Raw genomic sequence first — 21,574 nt, forward strand, 5'->3', positions numbered from 1 at the left:
AGTCATATAAATGAATTGTTGTAGAATCTATAATCTAAGTAATTCCATAGACTAATTGGCATTGCACATAGGCATACTAAGTTTTACAAAAGAATATGTTACATGAGGGAAAATATGCATATTGGACGAACGTACCTAAAATAAATTGACATGCTTGGTATGGCCGAGGCGACTGGCTTAATGATAATAAGGTAGCTTCAGCAGCAGTTGGATTGGTATGCATCTGCTTAGTTTCACCCACGCATATCCATAGGTCAATGTAACCCAATGAATCAAAACAAATTATAAAATAAACAAGGCTAAAGACTTCATAACTTACAAGCAACATATGAAAATAAAATGAACTAAGATCCTCACAACCTTTCCTCAGTTTGTCATCCATTTACTGGTGAAGGATGACTTGTGACATTGTTAACCATACCTATTGTCAATCTACTTCTGGACTGACATGATCCTAATTCTACATTAAATCTGAGTCTCCGACAGCATATTATAGTGCCATTTGATACAATGTTCTCCTATTTTTAACAAGCTTAGCCTTTTTCAGTTTCATCAAGACTTTGTGGTCAGTTAGAATAGTGAGGTTATCGCCACAACAGATTATGGTCAGGTAGAAATTTATCTAGGTTTGACAATCATCAGAGCATGCTTCCCAGGAAGGTAGATGAAAGTAGGTGACTGGGCTGAACTCTGAACTTAAAAGATGATAGTGTGAAAAATTAACCAGTAGCCACAATACAGAGATTGGTGAGTACTTATTTTTCAAGTAACCCAAAGATACAATAGATGATACCAGCCTGCTGACAACTTGAGTGCAAGAAAGTAGCCACACGGCACCTCAACATTTACATGTCACATCAAATTAATCACAGACACCAATCGAACAAGTAACTATTGTTAAATTAACTCAGAGATACAATAGATAGACATCTGATATCAGTTTCCGCAGAGAACATAGGAAGTAGCGATAATTCCACAGTCCTTTACATTATAAATAAAACTATTGATTCACAAAGATGGGACAAGGAATTTCCTAATGAATCTCACAAAAACCTTTTCCTACCAATCACACACAAGCTATGGTATTCAGCCCGAGTTGCATCGATTATGGAAGCTGATGAAATACGCTTCATCATCACTTATGTAACCCGAGGAAAACCGAATCTCACTCGAGCCAAACTCACAAAGCAGAGACATATAAATAGAAATAATGGTTTTCCGCTTCTCTAGGGCGCCCTATCTAATCGTTCAAGAATCAAGTACAAGTTCTGAAAACTCATTGAAAATTATTAGCATATTTCACTGAACAAGGGTTTGGGGAATACATACATATATATACATAAATTGATTAGAGAACCTGAATAGAATTGCAGGCAAGTTCAATTGCTTGCATGGTGGCTTGAAGCTGAGCCATATCGGCTGCCCCCATGCTTTGATAATACCCCTGATGCATTCTCGTCACTCGGGCAGTCGGCAGTGCTGTGCTTGAAAGAGAGCGAGGAAGCCAAAGAGCTCACTTTGATATCACTTTTTTCCTTTTAAGTGAGGGTGAGTTTTAAGTACTCATCCCTTTTTTCTAAGTCTTTGATTCAATCTCAAAGTAACTTTATATTTTCCAGTTCCCAAATAAAAATTGAAATTTTGAGTCAACTCCTTGAGTACTTAGTTTTGCCAAAACATGCTTAATTCTTGGCATTTTCTTCTCTTTTTGTTGGAAAAAATAAATTAATAATTATATTCGAGTTCCTTTTAATTCATTCTCGGTCAGGTTTAAAATAAATTTTAAATATGTAGTCATATCTTACAAAGAAAGATTTGATTTTCTACATAAAAAAAAATACACAACAGTGTATAAAGACAATTCGAGATCTTCCTTTCTGTTTTTCTCTTTGTCTCCCTCTCCCTAATTCTCTTCTTTAGCTATGCTTCCTTGGTCTAGTAGGAATCGTATATCCTTGTTGTCAATAACGATGATGTTGGGAAGTCTATCCAAACAGAATAACTATTTCCGCAATCAACCTTATTTTACCTTTCACGATAAATATTATACCAAGTAAAACTTAGATTTAACCTTTAGATTAGACATGTTTGCTATCACTTTGCAATATTTGTGGCAAATTTGCACGTTCCTTTTTTCCCCCTTTAATTCTGATACTAACTTGAGTATGTGATTGCTAAATTTTATTTGCAGGTGCCTCTTGTTCAAATTTGTTCTAGCCAAAGCCAAGAACATGATCCATTATATTTAGCATTTCAAACGGATCATTTACGCCATCTTATGGGAATTTTGAGTTAAAGCGCAAGGAATATTGACAATAGAAACACTGGAACTAAACAAGAGAAGCGGGCGAGGTCATCCCAGTTTCTTTTCGGAGCCTGCTCCCATAGATGGAAGCAGCAAGAAGCATCTCATGCTCCAACTCGCATTAGCGCCTCATTTGGTACCTTATGTAGGAAGATGATATGTGTTTCAATAGACCAACTGCAAAGATGATCACGAAAATCATCTTAGGTCAAATGCGACACCCTATCCTCCCAAATGGCACCGGTGTTGCTACCTAGTGTAAAAATCAATGTCAACCACTACAAAATGTGCAAGGGTCTATTAGGCAGGAGGCTTGACCAGAAGATCATGAACTAAAAAGATAGCATATGTCCCCATAGGAAAGGAACCCAAGTGATTGGTAGGCTCAGATGAAAGGTTTGGAAAATGACTTTCTAGATGACGAAAGCATAGCTTGAGAGTTCCTCTTGAAGGCCAAGAAAGTATTTCTTTCAGTTGGGAGGTCATGGCAAATGAGTTGACCATCACATGCTATACTCCCAATCTAGTGGAGTATGATGAGACTATTGATCAGTAGGAATACCTGTATCAATTCAAAAATGTTGCCTTCTCCATTGATACTCCAATAGAGTTAAGTGTTGCGTGTTCTTGATTACTTTCATCCAGACTACCCAGCAGTGTTTAATTAGCTACCTTCGTAGTCCCCCTTATCTTTTAAGGACTTCAGTTCATTCTTCTTACATTAGTTTGAACTCTCTAACTAAATAAAATTATGGTAACATTTCACAAACCACTAATACTCACCAATTCCACCTTATGAAAGCAAATGGTGATTTATGGGTAATAAAGCAAGCATTTGTCTCTATGTCCAAGGGTCACCCTTAGGACTTAGCTCATGGTCTCTTGTTATCTTGGACAACTCTTTGGAGAGATTGGTCACTACACCCAATACCTCAAAAAAAATTAGTCAACACCTTTGTTGACTTCAACAAAGTATTATATTAAAATATTTTTAATTTGAATAAGCCTATTCTTGTATTTCCACTTTCATATCATAACTTAATTAATACTTCAACCTATTTAGATATTTTTTTTCTAACCTAACCTCATTAATTTTACCTCTTTGAAAACTCCTTTCCAAACCCTTTTTTCAGACCTCCCACTTGGATAAAAAAGCCTCACATTTCTATCCATTAAGTTTTGACTTAATCTGATCAGGTCATCAACTAATTATTTGATATTAGTTTTATAATAGAAGGTATCAAAGTAATCCTAGCATGGATATACCACTTGAAATTTAGCAACATGATGAGATATCTTCAAGGTAATTTATCTCATCATAGCTACAGTGATCCATTCACTTCGTTCTGCTGATTGGATCTTCTATATTCCAAATGGTATTATATCTTTTATTTTAATTAATATATACATATTATGTGTATAAAAATACGTTATTTATTTTATTGTAAAAAAATTGTATACACACAATATGTATATATATATGTTAAATAAAATACAATAAATTTGGAATAGAAAATTCAATTCGATAACTGGAGACTCAAATTTGGACTTTATGGGATGTGTTGATAGTATGAAATTAACTTATTGATAATATTCTCCACTCTAACTAGTGGTCCTATATTTTATAAAAGAAAATATAGAGATAATTAACACCTACACCCGTTGATTCTTTAAAAAATTACACCTATAATTACCATAAATATCAATACAATTTACACAAGACCACCCCGTTCTTTAAAAAATTACGCATATATCCCCAAAAAATATCTACATCACATAAATTATCTCTATTTTTTGATTGACATGGGCGATTTCTATAATCACACAGGGTATAAATTTATATAAAAAAAACTATAAGTCGTGATATGCATGTGAACTACTGGAAAGGGGTTTGCTGAATTTTAAGAAAAGGAATTATCTGTTGAGTGCAACACTTGAGAAATATCTAAAGAGTGAGATCAGATTACATGCATTGGTGGTTGACTAAGTACTGCATGTCTAAATACCTGATTAATTAACTAAATACGCGTATACGTACGTAGGCTGTGGCTTACCAGTCCAGTCAAGATAAAGAAGCTATTGTATTTCTTCTGCATAATTATTATCTTTGAATATGTGCTAACTCATATATAGCTGTATGCATGTGTTCATACTTAGCAATATACGTAGACTAATCTAATTACAATGGAGAGCATGAAATTTTGTGATTTTTTTTTTTTTTTTTTTGCAATTCTTGACGAGCAAGAGAGTGATGTCAATTCAATCAATTGATTGATGGCTGACGGAAATCATCTTACACACACTATTTGTGCTTCGTGATTCAATGAATTGTGTCAATGGAACTGACTTCGTTTTGAGAAATTGAAATCCGATGATTATAAGAGGCATGTTCCAGGTCTGATCAAGTAAGATTGGTGGGTTGTTGCCGCTAGTAATCCATCCAGTCTTGGGGGATGTGATAATAATATTCGACCCTATGTAATTTTTTATTACCAACAAAAATTATTAATGTCTCATATCTCATATTTTATTTAATCGGATTATACCAATCGTTTATTTCACACATGAAAGCAAACGGCCCCTAACGTCCTGTGTTCGTATCCCACCAATGTATGGATTGTTATTCTAACAGTATATATATGATATTTACTAATTAGTGTATCAATTAACATAATTGTAATCGATTTACTCAAAGTAAATCGAACACATTGCTTAATTCAAATAAATGAGCAATTTTGATTATTTAATCACTAGAGAAATTATGATAATATAACACTATACTATGCATATATGCAATTAATTAGCACTCCAATTGTTGAAATATACATATATATATACACATTCATTTAATTATAATAAATACTCTCTAAGCTACCAACTAATAATTAACCAAAAATGCCCAACTCTGTTTGACTCTTGACTGGGTTTATATATAATATTTGTGTGAAATTGAATGGTAAAACGCTAATGCTTCTAGATAAAACGTGTACGTCTGTACGACAACTCTTACTAGTCCAGTAATCCACTTTTTCTTTCCTTTGACAAATTTAAAAATATAGTTAGATACTTTGAAAAATATTGGCTGCGGAGTCGCATTTTAGCTTGCTTTAATTATTAAGCTTGAAATGCATGAAATATTCTAGAACAAAATAAAAACGTTTTTTTTGGTCTTAGCTCGCCAATCACGACTCTTACAATCAGCCAACTGGTCATGCTTACGAGCTCAATGACGGCTCACTGCCATCCGATGCCTTCCACACTTCATTTTTTGTTGCATCACTGATCGAGTTTGATTATTATTTTATTATTACTATTTAAACATTGAAAAATAAATTAAATTATTTATACTTTATATAAATTAAGAGTTTGTTGAGTTTGGTTATTGAATATAATAAATTAAATTTGAACATGATATTTTTATTGGGTATTAATTAATTGTACGTAGAATTGATGTATTATATTTTTCTTACATCCTGCTCTTAATTATAACTAAAATTTTAGATAAAAATTAAAATAAATTGTAGAAGTATTGATTATATCACGTTATTATTTCAAATGAGAGGGATATTTTAGAAAAAAAATCGTAGTTCTTGTTCTGGAAAAATGGAACCGTATCTACAACATTTAACAATAACGTCTCATATTTGATTGCAGACAAGAAAATTGATGAATAGTTTATAAGTCCCTAATGCTTTATCTCTCTAGCACTGTGCGTTTTTCAGGACAAAATTATAAATTTAGAGCAGACAATACTTTATGCAAAGGAGCACCGAAATATAAAAATGTGACCTACTTGAATATGCCGAGAAATTGCAAGTCATCAACCTATTTCTTTTTAAATTTTTTTAGGAAATGACTCCTACAAAATTTTGCCAAATCATTTCCTAAAAAAAGAAAAAGTAATATGTTAAACATCGAATTCATCGAATGCCCAAACTTAAGTCTTGACATTGCTATAATGTGGAATTTTTCAATCAAATTAATCGAAAATAATTAAAATTACCACAATTTTTGAAGTTACATGACCAAATTAAAAGTTTTTATTTGAATAAAATTAAAATTACCATCCATAATTCACATAGCTAAAATCATATTTTTACCTTTTTAAATGTGTGAATTATAATATTCATAAAATAAATAAATGGGAAGAATTAAACTTCCATGGATCATAATAACAAAACCATGCAAATATATATATATATATTAGTTTGTATTTCCTTTCCAAACAAGTAAGCTTAACCCAATTTGATTGACTCTCTCCTGCCCAAATGTCAACAATATCAAGTCAAACTCCCCAACTACCAAAACAAACCTAAATTTTCCTATATATACATCTCATCCTCTTTCACTCCTCTTTCCCATTTCACACATTCACAAACTGCTACAACTACGATCACCACTATGACGATGATGAAGAGGACGAGAGACGACCAGGTTCGTGACGACAACATAACTGCCCTCGCCAACTGCTTGATGTTACTATCAAGCAGATCAGGACGAGGAGCAGGAGGAGGAGGAGAATTCTCGACACGTGTGTTCACGTGCAAGACATGCAACAGGCAGTTCCCGTCGTTCCAGGCGCTGGGCGGCCACCGTGCCAGCCACAAGAAGCCGAGGCTGATGGCCGGAGATGAGTCGTTGCAGCGGCCGTTGTCCCCGCCCAAGCCGAAAACTCATGAGTGCTCTATATGCGGCCTGGAGTTTCCGATAGGGCAAGCGCTGGGCGGACACATGAGGAGACACAGAGCAGGTGCCGTTGCTGATGATCAAAATCTGCGGGCGGCGCCGGCGGTTTCCGAGGCTCCTATTGTGAAGAGAGCGAATAGCAGGAGGGTTTTGTGCATGGATCTGAACTTGACGCCGTTGGAGAACAAGTTTGTGTTTGGCGATGGTATTATTAATCCTGCTGTTGACTGCTTTTTCTGATTGTTTTCTCTGTAAATTAGACTGTGATTTGTTCATTCGTTTATTGGCCATGAGAATGGAATTAATACATCATCTAGCATATTAGTAATTAAGGAGTTTTACGTAGTGCTTTAGTTTATAATTTAGCATCTTTTTATTTTTGATCCTATTAATTACGAAATCCTCACTTTTGGTTGGATAACTTATAAAAAATAACACTTTTAGCACCATGATCATTTCCATTATATATTTTAACAGAAAATAGCACTTGGTTGTTAGAGTCTTTACACTTTTGGTCCCATGTGTTACGAATTCTCACTTTTGATTCCTTAACTTTAAAAAATTAGCATTTTTGGTCTCATACACTTAAGGCTATGTGACTTTTCCGTTAAATATCTAACGAGAAGATGTAATGGGACAAAAAATACTACTTTTTTAAAGTTATGGGACAAAAAATGAGAATCTCGTAACGAAAATAATCAAAAGTGAAAGACCCCAAGTTACAAGACGAAATATGCTATTTTCCCTTAAAACAGTAATAAACATAAACATTCACTGAGCAAAAGAAAACATCAAAGCGATCTCTTAATTTTGAAAAAAGTTCACTACCTGCCATTAATTCAATTAAGCCTGTTAATGGGTGGGTATTATTTTATTTAGAATCAAACACAAAAAGTTCACTCCCTGCCATTAATTCAATTAAGCCTGTTAATGGGTGGGTATTATTTTATTTAGAATCAAACACAATAAATATTCGTAATTGTTACTTATATACCCTATTGTTCCTAGGCACAGACTACTCGTTGGATTGTACTCATATTATAAACAGAAGAATTGAGTCCGATTTGAGTCTTACTCGTTGGATCTTATCTATGTTAAAATAAATAGAGCAAGTATATATCTTTTTATAATGATATCGTGAGAATATAATACTATATTAATTTATTAAAAAGATTTAAGAAATTTGTTATCTATAAGCTATTTGAATTTTTAACATATGCAATTTAAACATTATTGAAATATAACCCTTATTAATCAATTAGATAATCAATATAGATTTGAGATAAGAACTAAAGTTGAAGAAGCGGTAGAAAAAGAGAATATGGAAGTCATATTTTAACTTTACAATACCTTTTTCTGGCCATCTAAAATTGTGTTCGATTTTCATTAATTGATGAGTTCTTCACATATCAAACTCAAAAAAATTTTATCAGTTTCATATGTTAGTTGAATTTAACTAATTTAAATTTCATAACTATTTTTTCATTTTCTAAACTATAACGCTGCGTTCAAATTAGTCTTATTAGAAACTACTTAATATTTGAAGTTTCACTATGAAAATAATTAGATGAAAAATTTTAGTATTTTTTTTCCAAAATATTGATACATAAAAAAAATTAATAAACTATATACAATATTTAAGAATTTTTAGAAAAAAAGTAAATCTAGTAAATTAATTTATAAAATAAATTACAAACTCGATGATTTTATTTAGAGTATTATATTTTACCCATTCAATATTAATATATACGGATACGTATGTTAAGGTCTAGACCCTACATATACTGAAAATTCTTATTTCAATAAATATAGATTCGGATTTCAGTCTAATTTAAATATTGGTCGGAATTTGAGTGTTAACTATTATGATAAATTGGGATCTACTAAATCCGAAAAAAAATATATATATATTGGCTGCTCATATATTGACAGATCCATATCATACTTGTTATATGATTGATTATGTTTTTGAATTATATAATAATCACATGATAAGTATATTGCATTTGTCATATCATTAATTTAAATTCGATCGAGTCGGGTTCAAGCTAGATTTTGCTCTTATTTTTTAAAAATTCTTGCAAAATTTTTAATTGGATGGAGTTACAAAACGATGATCATTTGATTGTGTCGATATTGCATTCTACAATTCAAACTTTTGTTTCGTCAATAATTTATTTTCTTAGATGGGATTAAATTTATTTTGGTATTGGAGTTTTGTCATTACCGCTATTTTCATATAAATACGAATAATTACCAATGATTCAATTAGTACTGGAGTTTCACAATTTGAATTGTTCATGAAAAAAAACAATAATATTGTAATCAAAGTCAATTCATGGAATTTGATTAGGTCAATTTGGAACTTTCGAGAATCAAAATAGTTTAATTAGCTTTAATTTACTCTAATTTTAATAGTAGTCTTAAAATAATACCTATGTTAATGTGCTAAATAGTTGGGTTAATTATAATTATGTTCTATCTAAAAATATGAAATAACTATTTTTTCTAAAAGAAATCTTGAAATTACACCAACACTTCTTCCAAAAAAATTTTGTTTACATCTGACCTCCCATCTGTTAGAGTTTGGACGAAAAATGCTGACATTAGCAAAAAAAAATACATGAATTTTCAATTTTGCCCCTCATTTAATATTTTTATATATATTTTTGTGCTTACAAAAGGATAAACGTAAACTATATATAAAGTGAGGTTAAGATTATTATATATTTTTCTTATAAATATAAAATTATTACATAAAAATATTAAACGAAAGGTAAAATTAAAAAATTATATAAATTTTTTATTAAAATTAATTAGCATTTTTCGTCCAAACTGTAGCAAAATGGGTCAGGTGTAAACAGTGAATTCTTGAAGGAGTATAAATGTAATTTTTAAACTAGTTTAAAAGAAAGTGTTACGTAATTCAGCATTTTTAAAAGGAGTTTAAATATAATTAATCGTAAATATTTTTATTAATTTATTTAGGTCAAATGAAGCTCTCCCACCATACATAACTATAGAATGTCATAGCACATACAAATGATTGACATTTTACCCCAATAAGTGATATAATTAAAGGATAATTAAATTTATAATCCTAATCTATAGTATGTATAGTTACACAAATTATTTTTTATTTTTGTATAATTATAAAAATCATATTTAATAGTCGAAAAATAGGAATAGTTTACGTAATGATATCGACATTTTTAAAAAGTATATGTATAATTATTTAAAAAACAAGAGATAATCGTATAGATAAACATAAACTATATGTTAAAAAATGTAAATATAATTATCTTTATAATTAATAGTATAAAACATGATATAACAACCTACTTGAACTTGAACTCAAGATTATCGAAACTACCAATTATGATGGGCTTTATCCCTAATTAACTAAGAACTGTTATAATTAAACTTATAATGAATATTAATTGAAGAAATAAATAAAATTAAAATTTTTATATTAATTTATTTAATCATATGAATGATAATATAAATTTATACCATAATCATTTGTGATAATATATATATATATATAACACTATAAAAATACGACTAACAATTTTTATTCAAAATAAAGAAATATGTTAAACTGATATATATGACACTGTCGACAATAAAATATTACGATGACATTTTATAATTCAAATATATTTTCACTCGTCGATAAAAAATAAAAAAATGATCTTTCTACTTAAAAAAATGAAAATTATAGAGTCAAATATTGCTTGAATTTTCCTATAGTTATGTTAATATTTAGGTAATTAGGGATCCTAAAAGGTACTCTTTTCCTTTCTATGGGAAACCTTCTGATATAGTTCCGTACTTGTGTTCTAAATCATCCCAGAAATTGGACCTAATTTTGTGCCCAGACAACAGAAGCTAATGCCTAGCCAAATTTCTTGCTCACTAAATCTTGTTTTCTACGTACATAAAATAATATTAAATAGTCACTTTAATGTTTAATTAATACACTATATATAAAAAAATAAATAAATCTCTACATTATAAATGATGATTATCAATTAAATATGCGGTAAATCAATGCTATTTATCAAGATCCACAAACTAATGTACCATATTTTCAATAGTTCAAAAAAAAATTAATTATTCATTTACCCCTGTTAATCAAAATACAATCAAAATTCCCATTAATTACTTTAAATGAAAGATGAGTATATAGCATTACAGAAAAACTAAAAAACTAAACAAGAATCCAGAATTCAAGAACTGAAGATGTTTATAGAAACTGATATTAATGCTATATATATACACACAAGGATTCTTGTGCTAGTTCTTGGTACCAGAAGTCTCATCATCAACTTCAGAAAGATCATTCTCCAATGCTAACACCAAATTCTGGAAGTAGTTTCCTGTGACAGCAGTCAACTGCAAAAGCTTGGATTTAAAATCCTTGAAATCCTCCAATGGCCGATCTGCTATGAGATATTTACTCATCTCCTTCTCTGCACAATAGTGAAGTCTCTCCAGGGCAGCCTCTGCCTCCCCTTGCAAGTACCCGAAGAAATCCAGCTTCCCTGGTTTCTCCTTCGACGTGTGATAGTATCCATACGCGTATGACCATTTCAGTACACGCCTGCACTCAACGATCTGGGTCCAGGCGTCGATCACGAATTGGACTCCAGCCATGTTTTCTCCCTGCGTTTGAGCGAGCGTGTCGATGTGCTGGTTTCTGGCTTGATTTAGATCAGTTAGAGCCCTCTTCTTGGATTTGTCATTGGAGTCCCATCTTTCATAGTAATGTGTGTATCTTGCCAAGAAGTGCTTGACTCTCTCTCTACTCTCCTCATTTATGTTAGAACTCTGATTCCTGTACGTGTTGCATGTGGAATTAGATGTGTGCTTCTCCCAGGGTCCCAAGCATACCCAGCAAAATTGATGCTTACAGGGACTCCGACAGGTCATGTGGTTGCAGCCCTGGTTTTTCTCGATCGCCCGATGACACTTGGGACAGGGCTTGGTGTACGCCAATATCCAATTAGTGTTCTCCGCCTCCGAACTGTTCTTCTTGATCCACTTTTCCACGGTTTTGCAGTCGACGGGACGGTGGCTCTCCTCTATGCAGTTCCAGCAGAACTTATAATAACAATCACAAGTCACGTCGTAGCTTTCACACCCGCCGGCATCCTTGAATTCAACAGCGAATTCACATCCAGAAGCCGGACACCATTTCCGATTCCTGTTACACTCGACGTACGACCGGTAAAGATATCCATAGTATTTCTGTTTCTCATCTACCGACGCCATCGACTCGACCATGTCTACTCCTGCAACAGCTCTGCACTTGGGCTCCGGGCATTGCAGTCTCAGGCATCCCGGGCCGTCATTGATCGAGAAAGAGATGTAAGTCTTCCAACAACCCGCGCAAAAAGAATGCACACATGAAGCAGAAACCATGTCTTCAATCTCAAAGGGCTCGAAGCAAATGCCGCAGAGTTGTTCCCCTGATTCTTGATGCGGCGGTAATTCGTCGGATCGCTCTGCGTCGGCGAACCACTGATCGTATACGGCGTTCAGGCACCAATTGTTCCGGCACAAGAGATGGCAGGCCAGGCCCCTGGAGACGGAGAGAAGGGTGGAGACTTGTGCGATATCATTCTCTGCACGTTTCTTCACGTCTTCCTCTCGTAGGATTGTGTAAGTAGTCTCCTGTGTGAAGGTGGTGCGGTCAGGCTCGTCGTCTCCCGCCGCATCGCCGTCGTTGCAGTAGTAGCCATCTTCTTCTTCAGAAACCACATCGCCGCCGCTACCGTAGTATAAATCTTGCTCATCAGAATCCATGGAATTGTCAGAAAAAAAGCATCAAGGAGGGGAGATTTTAAGCAGGGTTTTGGAGGTGAGGGAGGCAAATTTGTATATGTGATTTTCTTGATTAATAAGAAGGTTTTTTGTATAGGAGAAATCATAGGAACCAAAACCTAACAAGATTAGTGGTTTCCGAGTGTATTAGGACTCTAATTCTTCACCCTTTACCCTTTACTTTAAGGAAACACAAACTTAAATATAAATTCTTTGGTTTATTCTTAATTATAGTATGAGTTGGGTAAGCTTTGGGCGTTCACTAATATAGTAATGGGATAATTACGTATATATTCCCTAATTTATGATCTTATTTACACACAGATGATATATTAATTAACTATATATAAATTTTTTAAAAAAATAAGAATAATTTATATATGTTAACCTAAAATTATTGAATTTGTAAATTTTTTTTATAGACCAATCGGTTAATAAATTTACTTGACATCTAAATTTTTTTATATACTTTATTAAATTTTTTTTATGTACAACTCTGACAAAATTTAGAGTTTTTCATCTATATTTTTATAGTGGCAATTTCAAATTAAGTTTTTAATAAATTAATTTCAGCGTGACCGATAGTTTAGAAAGTGGAAAAAAAAAATTATGCCAATTTTTTTTCCCCATGCTTAACTTATCTTTTCTCACAGATTTTTAAATTTTCATGTAAATTTAAACTTGGAGAAATTTTATTTTTGCTAATTTACTATGAAAAATACAACACAAGATTCAATAGATGGTAAATTCATCCAAACTGTTTGTTTTTGTTTTAATTTTCAGTAAAAAAAATACATAATTTTATATAGATTTTCATTTGAAATGTTAATAAATTTGGATTAGTTGATAAGATTGTATTTTACATTAAACTGTCCTATTAAATCAATATATTTTCAATAAGATTACGGATAAACAAGTATATTTTCACTTTAATTACCTTCAAAAATTAAAAATTGATATTGAAAACACAAAGAAGTATTCTATGAGTAAAATTCGGATAGGACTTGTAAATAATTATCACGTGTATTTACTGAGTATGAGTCTAAGTAGGATAATTGACAATCCTACTCCCATTAGTTTCTGGAAATACATTCTTTTGGGCTTTAATATTACGTACTTCATCAATTGTTTTTTTGGTAAGAAAAGTTTTATCAATATTTGTTATTGGACCACGAAAATTGCTGTATATAGGTCTTTAAAAGCATTAACATGAATAATACTTTCAAGAGTTACTATAATAAAGTAATCATGTGGTAATATCCACACGGACAAAGCATTGTATATTACCACAGTATTTTGTACAGAAAGTGACAACCAAACCAATATTATCTCAATATTTACATGATATTTTAATTTGTTCGATGGTATTTTTAATTAGGAAAATACAAAGAATGCAGCTTTTGATCAATGGCAGCGGAGGTGCACAAGTGAAGTGTGCTGCTCTTGGGCAGCTAAAATCAGGCTCCATCAACCTTTATACAGGATTTGATTGGAGTACATAAGAAGCCATGATATTAGTTCAAATGTAAAAATAAAACATAAAACAACAAATTTCACTAATTTTCCTTGGCTACTCCCTACGAAATTAAACAATCTCCTAAGACCAAATGATTTTATCTTGAAAATGCACCTAGTCATGACGAGAGGGGAGCCTTGAGGCTTATATTAAGCTCAAGTCCAATTTCCGGTCGATGTGGAATGATAATGACACACGTGGTATCTTAACCTCCCAAACAATTGGCTCAGGAATTGCGCACGCCACGGCCACACACAATGGATCACGCCCATGATGTTACCAGCAAAATCAAGTATATAAATTTCACCAAGATCAAGCAAAGCAGCCCTCATACTCTTCAAGTCCTGAGACTAGAACTCGTTAAGGCCACTGGTTTTCCCAAACGAAAAATCTCAGATACTTTCAGCTTTATCAACGACTAATATCATAGGCGGGCAAGAATCAGAAGGAAGAGAGCACAAAACAAGCAGTACAACATTTTATTTTCTAACACAGTTATTTCCTTCCACTCCACTCACCTCGACTTCTGTCCCAATTACACATCGATGTAATCTTAGCAACTGATTCTATCCATAGCTTAGCAGAGAAATTCAAACTTATGCACAAATCATGATGGAGGATTTTGGCAAACTGGTTTGAACTCAGCAGTCTACTTTCTCTGATACCACAGTAGGTGACAAAGAGCAAGAGAGTACATAAATTTAGAGGTAACAAACATCATCAGATTATGTGTTGACCAACATGGGGTACAATATTTTGTGGTTTAGAATTGTAATCAATAACTGAAACCAAAGACCAACAAAGAGCATCATATTCTACCAGCTTTATTGGTTAGAAAAGCTTTTCATCCTCACAGACATTTCTTTACTAACCAATTATACAACAAACAAAAGCTTCAGGCATACTTTCACCACCATAAAATTAAGACTAACCCTGGATCTATACTCTTTTCTAGCTCAAATTCTCAAAGGTTCACCTCCAGAGAACATTAATTCTCAGGTCATTTGTGCTTATATCTGAATCTTTCCTAAGCTGCCATAGGAATATTTCAATATGCTGAAAAAATGCACAATTAACAACACTAAGCTGGGATTTCTAGCACAGAGATGAATGCCAAGTTCTACCATTCCAAGTCAGACCAACAACTTAATCATGGAACTTTTTCATGTTCAACTTGCATGTCTACTGAACTTGAATAAGTCGATGATCAATCAAACTATACACAAATTATTGATTGTTCTCCAGGGCTTCCCTATTTAAATCATCAACAATCACAGCACCTTACAGTAGTATCTAACAACAAATGCAACCAAATCTCTTCACGCAACAGGACACATTAAACCCAAATTTCATTGGAAAAACCAACACTCCAGGCTTCAGAAATAAATTTTTTAGAAATTTATGCAAAAGCTTAAGCTAAGTTCAGAAAAGGGTTAGTAAAAACAGCAAAAGTGGGAATTTGGGATTTCCGACTCATCAAAATGTTTTAACTTAGCATTGAAGACACACCAAATAACAGAAAGTGTCGGATGAAATTGCGCTAACCTAATTCATTACTGTAGTCTTTTTACAAGGAGACTAATGACCAGAACTACTATTGATTTTCAACAGCCTTCTCGGAATCCATTTCCGGGTTAATATTCCCAAACTTCTGCTTGAAGGAATCTTGCCTCTGTATCCACATCATATGCCCCTGCAATTTGAATAGAGAAATAGAATCAGATCAAAACAGCAAAACAATTTTCACACACACAAACATATATGTATAGGTTGTAATTTGATGGGAAAACCTGGAGACCAGCAGCCCAAACAATGAGGAAAGAGGCGAACCAGAATCTTTTGTCCCTGAGAAGCTGCCGGATTTCTGGTTTTCTCGTTTCCATTTGGTTATCTCAAATCCTCAGACGCATCAGCGACTCCGGCGCTGCTTTTCCAGTTTGCACTTGCTTCCAGAGTTGGGCTCCCACTACCTAAAACCAGAATCAGCCCAAAACCGCTTGGTGGAACTTTCGACTTGGATTTGGGTTTGGGTTGTGGATTGTCGGGCTACATCCGACTTCATGAATTTAAATTTTTATAAAAGAAAAAAAAATTGAAAAATGAATTTCATATAAAATAAAATTTAATTCAAATTAGAATCGAAGTATTCAAAATTCATAACTTTAAATCTATTCACAAAAATTCTTAGGAAATAAAAAAATCTATATATATAACACGACCCCTTAAATTTTTAAATTATGAAGCCAATATCGTAAATGCACTAGTTGTACAGAGTGACAACTTTATACGTAATTTTTACAGCTAATAATTATACTACTACAACATTAGATCCATTGTTACTCAACATATACTTAATTATTCGTAATTATACTGAACCTCAAGAGAGGCAATTTACCCAATTATTAAATTGTAAGCACCTTTATAACTTCGTTATGATTTTTGAAGTTTGAAGTCACTCAAAATTTTCATAACATTAAAAAAAAGATTATATATTTTTTAACCCGTGGTCTATTTTTACAAATCATTTCTATTTTTTAAAAAATTATGCATACACCCACAAAAAATATTAATATTATTTATAAAAATCACTTATACTTTTTCAAAAATTACACATGTACACCCTAGAAACATCATTACTACACAAACTACCTATAATTTTCGCTGTTAGAGGTGATTTTTGTAATTATGCAAAAGATAGAAGTGAATTATGTAAATAAATTATAAATTAGGGGATGTAAATATAATTATCTAAAAGTAATAATAAAAGGGAAAAGGAGAGCTGAAGTGAGAGGATCCATGTGAAAGGGGGGACAAGGGAGGGTACAATATCATGATTAAATCCAATGCAAGGGAAACAAAAGCAAAAAGTCATAAGCTGCAGCTTCTGCTTTTCTTCTCTTATCTCTCTTTTTTACTTATATTTGCATTTGTAGATTGTAGATTGTAGACCACACCCCCCCCCCAAGATATGGAAGTTGTGGGATTGATCATTGAATGCAATGCCTCACCTTTTCCTTTCCATTTCATCACATCATTACCTCCATCCACCAGTCAACTGTTTTTTTTAGGTTTTATCATTAATTTCATTACCCCATCCTCACCCCTTTTCTTTTCTTTTCATATTTATTATCATTTTTATTTTTAGGAATAAGTATATTTATATCCGTCACCTATGGTCCGTTCACACAAATTATTCATGTATTTTGAATAATTATACATACGTTTGGTAGAGTCGGCAACACTATTTACACAAATATCTGCGTACACTCATAAAAAGTATCAATGTTATTACACAAATTATCCCGATAGTTTGTGTAATTATGAAAAATACAAGGATGATTCGTATAAATAAATCATAGATCATGGGTTTAAATGTAATTATCCCTTATTTGTATACACATGCATCTATCCTCGCTCAGCACACATTCAGAATTCAAGATATCCAAATCATTGAATTGTCTTCTAAAGGACACATTTACGCTGAACTGTTTGTTTGTGCTTTTATTTTCAATTTTTAGTTTTAAGTGAAAAATATATATTTTTAATTTTGTACAGATTATTGTTTGAAATGAGAATATATTTAAATTAATTTATAAAATTGTATTTTCATATTAAATTATACTATTAAATAAATATATTTTTATTTAAAAAATTAAAAAATTCAAAACAACAAAAACAAACAAATATGCCAAAATGATTGCTCATTCTTGCCATTAGCTTGTCATACTAATGATTTGACAATTTGTTTGATACTGTTGAAAATTTCAGATCCCAATAGGCATGGAATTTTTTTTTTCTTTTTAATAAAATGTGGGATATTGAATTTTAGTGGTTTGAAATTATTTGAAATATAAAGGACTGTTATGGTATTAGGAAATTATTTTGACAGATTGTATCTATATAATTAAATATGTTATTATTTCTAAAAGATTAGAAATTTAAATATACTTTACAATAATCATACCAAAAACTTTTTTATATTAAAAACTTAATTCTAGTTTATTTGAATTAAATATATTTTTTTCCCGTAATTTAAGTTATTTAACATTTTCATCCTTTACCTTTTCAGTCCTTTTGTTCGTCGGAGTTCACCTCCACCGGCCAAAAAATACTGAAATTGTGAAAATTAAAAAGATGTAAGACCAAATTAAAATGCTATCCTATAAAGTTAGGGACAAAAATGCTGACAGAAAATAAGCCAATAGGAATAAAAACCACAATTTTAAAATATTACGTGAGAAATATATGTATTTTTCTTTGCTAGAACAATGAATTCTAGCAAAAAATTGACTAAAATCATGATAATTAAAAAAATACAAAATCAAAATCCTACCCTAAAAAATTAAAAAATAGAAAACATCAAGTAATTTGAGTTACGGGATCGAAAATACATTTAAACCAGTTTATTTAGTCACTTATCAAAAAAATTAAATAAATATTTGAATAATTTTTTTAATGTTTTCTAGTAATATGAAAAACAAATAAAAATATTGAAAAAAAATTAATAATAATTTGTTTAGCAATTTATTTTCATTTTTTTATTTTGACAATTGTACCCCACAATTTTTGTAATTTCCATCTATCTTCATAGCCAAATATTACATCTCTTAATTTTTTTCTTGTCATTCCATAGTTACTATCTATATATATTTGGACTATTATCATCTTAGTAAAATAATAACATACTCTGAACATTTAAAGAATATTTTTTTTACCATAAACTAAAAAAAATATCAAAATTAAAAAATTCAAACTCGTAACATTGCTCGTAGCGGATCAGTTCTAAATTAAATATGGTACAATTAATTTTCTAATTTTGATTAATAGTAATGCACTAATTTAGGAAACTTACTATGTATTTGATAAAATGACATACTTGGTGGGATATTTTGTAGCCAACAAAGTTATTTTAATAGTAGCTACTTTAATAATTACACTCGTCTCGTTTCAGATTTGGTGTGATTACACGTAAACCACCTGTGATTTTAAAAATTATACCTAACATCCCTGAAAAATTACACGTACAGATCATTTAAATAAAAGAAACAAACAAAAAACAAAAGTACAGCATTACTTTTGAATAAATTGATTATAATTACATTACAATTTTCAATAATTAACAATTATAACAATCCGTATATTAATAATTGATTTTAATTGTTTATAACTAATTAAAAATTACTATTAAAACAGAACAACAATCCTAAGTGAGATTTTGTGAGCTTATAATGACGGGCCCTCAATTTCACAAGTGTTATAGAGTACAAATTGACTTTTTTTTTTTTTTTTGGAGGTGATAAGTACATACGTGATTACATCAACATCTCGATAAGTTAAGTAATACACCAATTCAACCAATTGATCAATGAATATCAATATGATTGAAGACAGTAAACAAATTATAATAACTCGTATAAAGTATAAGTACTTACACATCCGGTGAGACTCGAACTCATGACCTCAAACCTGTTCATAAAAATTAGTTTCAAATTGACTTATTCTGCTCCTGAATATGAAACCTAAGATACTAATATCTTAGCAGCATTTTGAGTAACTCCTCAATCTGAAGTTTTGAACTACTGAATCTTTACTAGTACGTGAACAACTACGCGCATCAATGGGTTTATCAAACTTCATCGTTCACAAGGCGATGCTACCATATCAAGCCAATTCATGAAAAATTGATCAATAATTCTATTTTTTAAATTAGACCTTATTGCCAATTGAACCTTAAATAAAAGGAGTTAAATTCATTTTGACCCTTCATAATATGGAAAAATATCAATAAACCCTTTGTGAAAATTTAAATATAAAATATTACCCATATATTATGAACAATGACTCACACAGCTTCCTGATCAACTTAAACTTACTATTTAGAATTAATGACTAAAATACCCCCACATAGTCAATCTGGTCAACCTAGGTCTATTAAAAATATACCTATAATATATAAAAAAATTTATACAGAAAAAATATATCTATTAAAATATACCTATAAAATTATTTACATCAAAATTTTATATAGAAAAAAATATGTTTTTTAGTTCCTTAAATATGCTTAATATTAATTTTAGTTTGATAAATAGCACATTTTTTTATAAATCTATTGAGTTTTAAATTTGATGAAATTTAGTTTTTCAGTGGCCGAAATCTTAATTTTTGAAAAAAAAATGACATGACATGCCAAGCGGAAATTTTTTTGGGGTTTTAGTCCTACGTGGCGTTTTTAGAAAATGTATTAGATCACATGTTGAATAAAATTATATTATTTGAATCATTATAATTTATAAAAAATAAAATTGTTATGATTTATAAAAATAAAATTATTATTTTAAAAAATAATAATCAAACCCCCCACCCCCCCCCCTACCCCACGACCAACTTCCTCTTCGCCAACCCCCCCCCCCCCCCCTGGGCGCCACCCACCCCCAGCCTAGGCGACGCCGATTGCACTTGCTTGCGATGCGATGGGTGAAGTGACTTCGCTAGGTTGGGCGACCGTCATCTCCCACGGTGAGGAGGGCTCGGCCGCGTCCAAAGCCACCATCGTTGCTTTGTTTTTAAAAAAAATAATTTAATTAAAAGAATATTAGATTTAAAGTATTAATATAATTATATATTTACATATAAAATCATATTTTATTATTAATAAATATTTATTTATTATTTGAAGATTTATTATATAATATATATAACATTAGATATGAGAGATGAACAAAAATGTCAAAAGAAAAAGGCACTTTCCAGACTAATTTTGCAGTCAAAGCACGCGCCCTACCAACATTGGTCTCAAGTATTTTTTGAACTTTGTACTATATCATAGGTACTTTTTTTGAACATTTCTGAAATCATAAGGGGGATCCTTGGATTTTTTCCTAAATAAAAGGGTAAATTATAACTACCTCCCATGAGGCTTGGCATAATTGCGAATATTTTTTCGTTATTTGAAAAATTATAAATACCCCTCTTCAAATGAAAAATAATTATGTAGTCTACATAGTGGAGTGGACATTACTATTTCACCCTTGTTGTTTTTTTTAAAAAATATAAAAAAAATCGAAGGTGGGTAAAATAAATAATCTATAGAAAATATTAGTTCATAAAAATTATTTTAAATATAATAAAATTATAATTTATAAATCAAAATGACAGTTCACCAAAAAAATTGGATGAAAACCTAACAGAATATGCTCATTGCTAGATGGACGTTAAAATTAAAAAAATATATTTATAAT

General features: G+C 31.4%; 4 protein-coding genes across 12 annotated transcripts in view; 1 reads left to right on the forward strand and 3 right to left on the reverse strand.

Moving 5' to 3' along the window:
- Window positions 1-1,575, reverse strand: part of LOC105171929 (exportin-4) — a 32,045-nt gene extending 30,470 nt beyond the window's left edge. For 3 of the 6 annotated variants that reach the window (XR_002287904.1, XM_020697255.1, XM_020697256.1), the window contains exons 1-2: window positions 1,358-1,575; window positions 136-223 (exon numbers count right to left, since the gene is read on the reverse strand). Coding sequence is in view for 3 of the 6 variants with exons in the window: in XM_020697255.1 (XP_020552914.1) it covers window positions 136-223; window positions 1,358-1,453 (184 nt within the window). In the remaining 3 variants the exon portion in view is untranslated. The remainder of the gene's footprint in view (window positions 1-135; window positions 224-1,357) is intronic. The other 3 variants (XM_011093197.2, XM_020697254.1, XM_020697253.1) reach the window with 1 other exon arrangement.
- Window positions 6,652-7,346, forward strand: LOC105171930 (zinc finger protein ZAT12-like). Its single transcript, XM_011093199.2, has one exon. It carries the CDS (start codon window positions 6,707-6,709, stop codon window positions 7,229-7,231), a length of 525 nt encoding a protein of 174 aa, XP_011091501.1. The 5' UTR covers window positions 6,652-6,706; the 3' UTR covers window positions 7,232-7,346.
- On the reverse strand, window positions 11,125-13,029 carry LOC105171931 (probable E3 ubiquitin-protein ligase ARI7). Its single transcript, XM_011093200.2, has one exon. The coding sequence runs from the start codon at window positions 12,800-12,802 to the stop codon at window positions 11,291-11,293; it is 1,512 nt and encodes a 503-aa protein (XP_011091502.1). The 5' UTR covers window positions 12,803-13,029; the 3' UTR covers window positions 11,125-11,290.
- Window positions 14,249-16,338, reverse strand: LOC105171932. Of its 4 annotated transcripts, none has more exons than XM_011093203.2 (3): window positions 16,127-16,338; window positions 15,882-16,029; window positions 14,249-14,686 (listed from the first exon to the last, which is right to left on the reverse strand). In XM_011093203.2, exons 1-2 carry the CDS (start codon window positions 16,217-16,219, stop codon window positions 15,931-15,933), a joined length of 192 nt encoding a protein of 63 aa, XP_011091505.1. In that variant the 5' UTR covers window positions 16,220-16,338; the 3' UTR covers window positions 14,249-14,686; window positions 15,882-15,930. The 4 variants fall into 4 exon arrangements, with proteins under 4 accessions (XP_011091505.1, XP_020552810.1, XP_011091504.1 ...); XM_020697151.1 differs by having other exon boundaries at window positions 14,249-14,705; XM_011093202.2 differs by having other exon boundaries at window positions 14,249-14,680; window positions 16,127-16,336.

This window comes from Sesamum indicum, linkage group LG10, assembly GCF_000512975.1.
Source record: "Sesamum indicum cultivar Zhongzhi No. 13 linkage group LG10, S_indicum_v1.0, whole genome shotgun sequence".
Classification (NCBI taxonomy): domain Eukaryota; kingdom Viridiplantae; phylum Streptophyta; class Magnoliopsida; order Lamiales; family Pedaliaceae; genus Sesamum; species Sesamum indicum.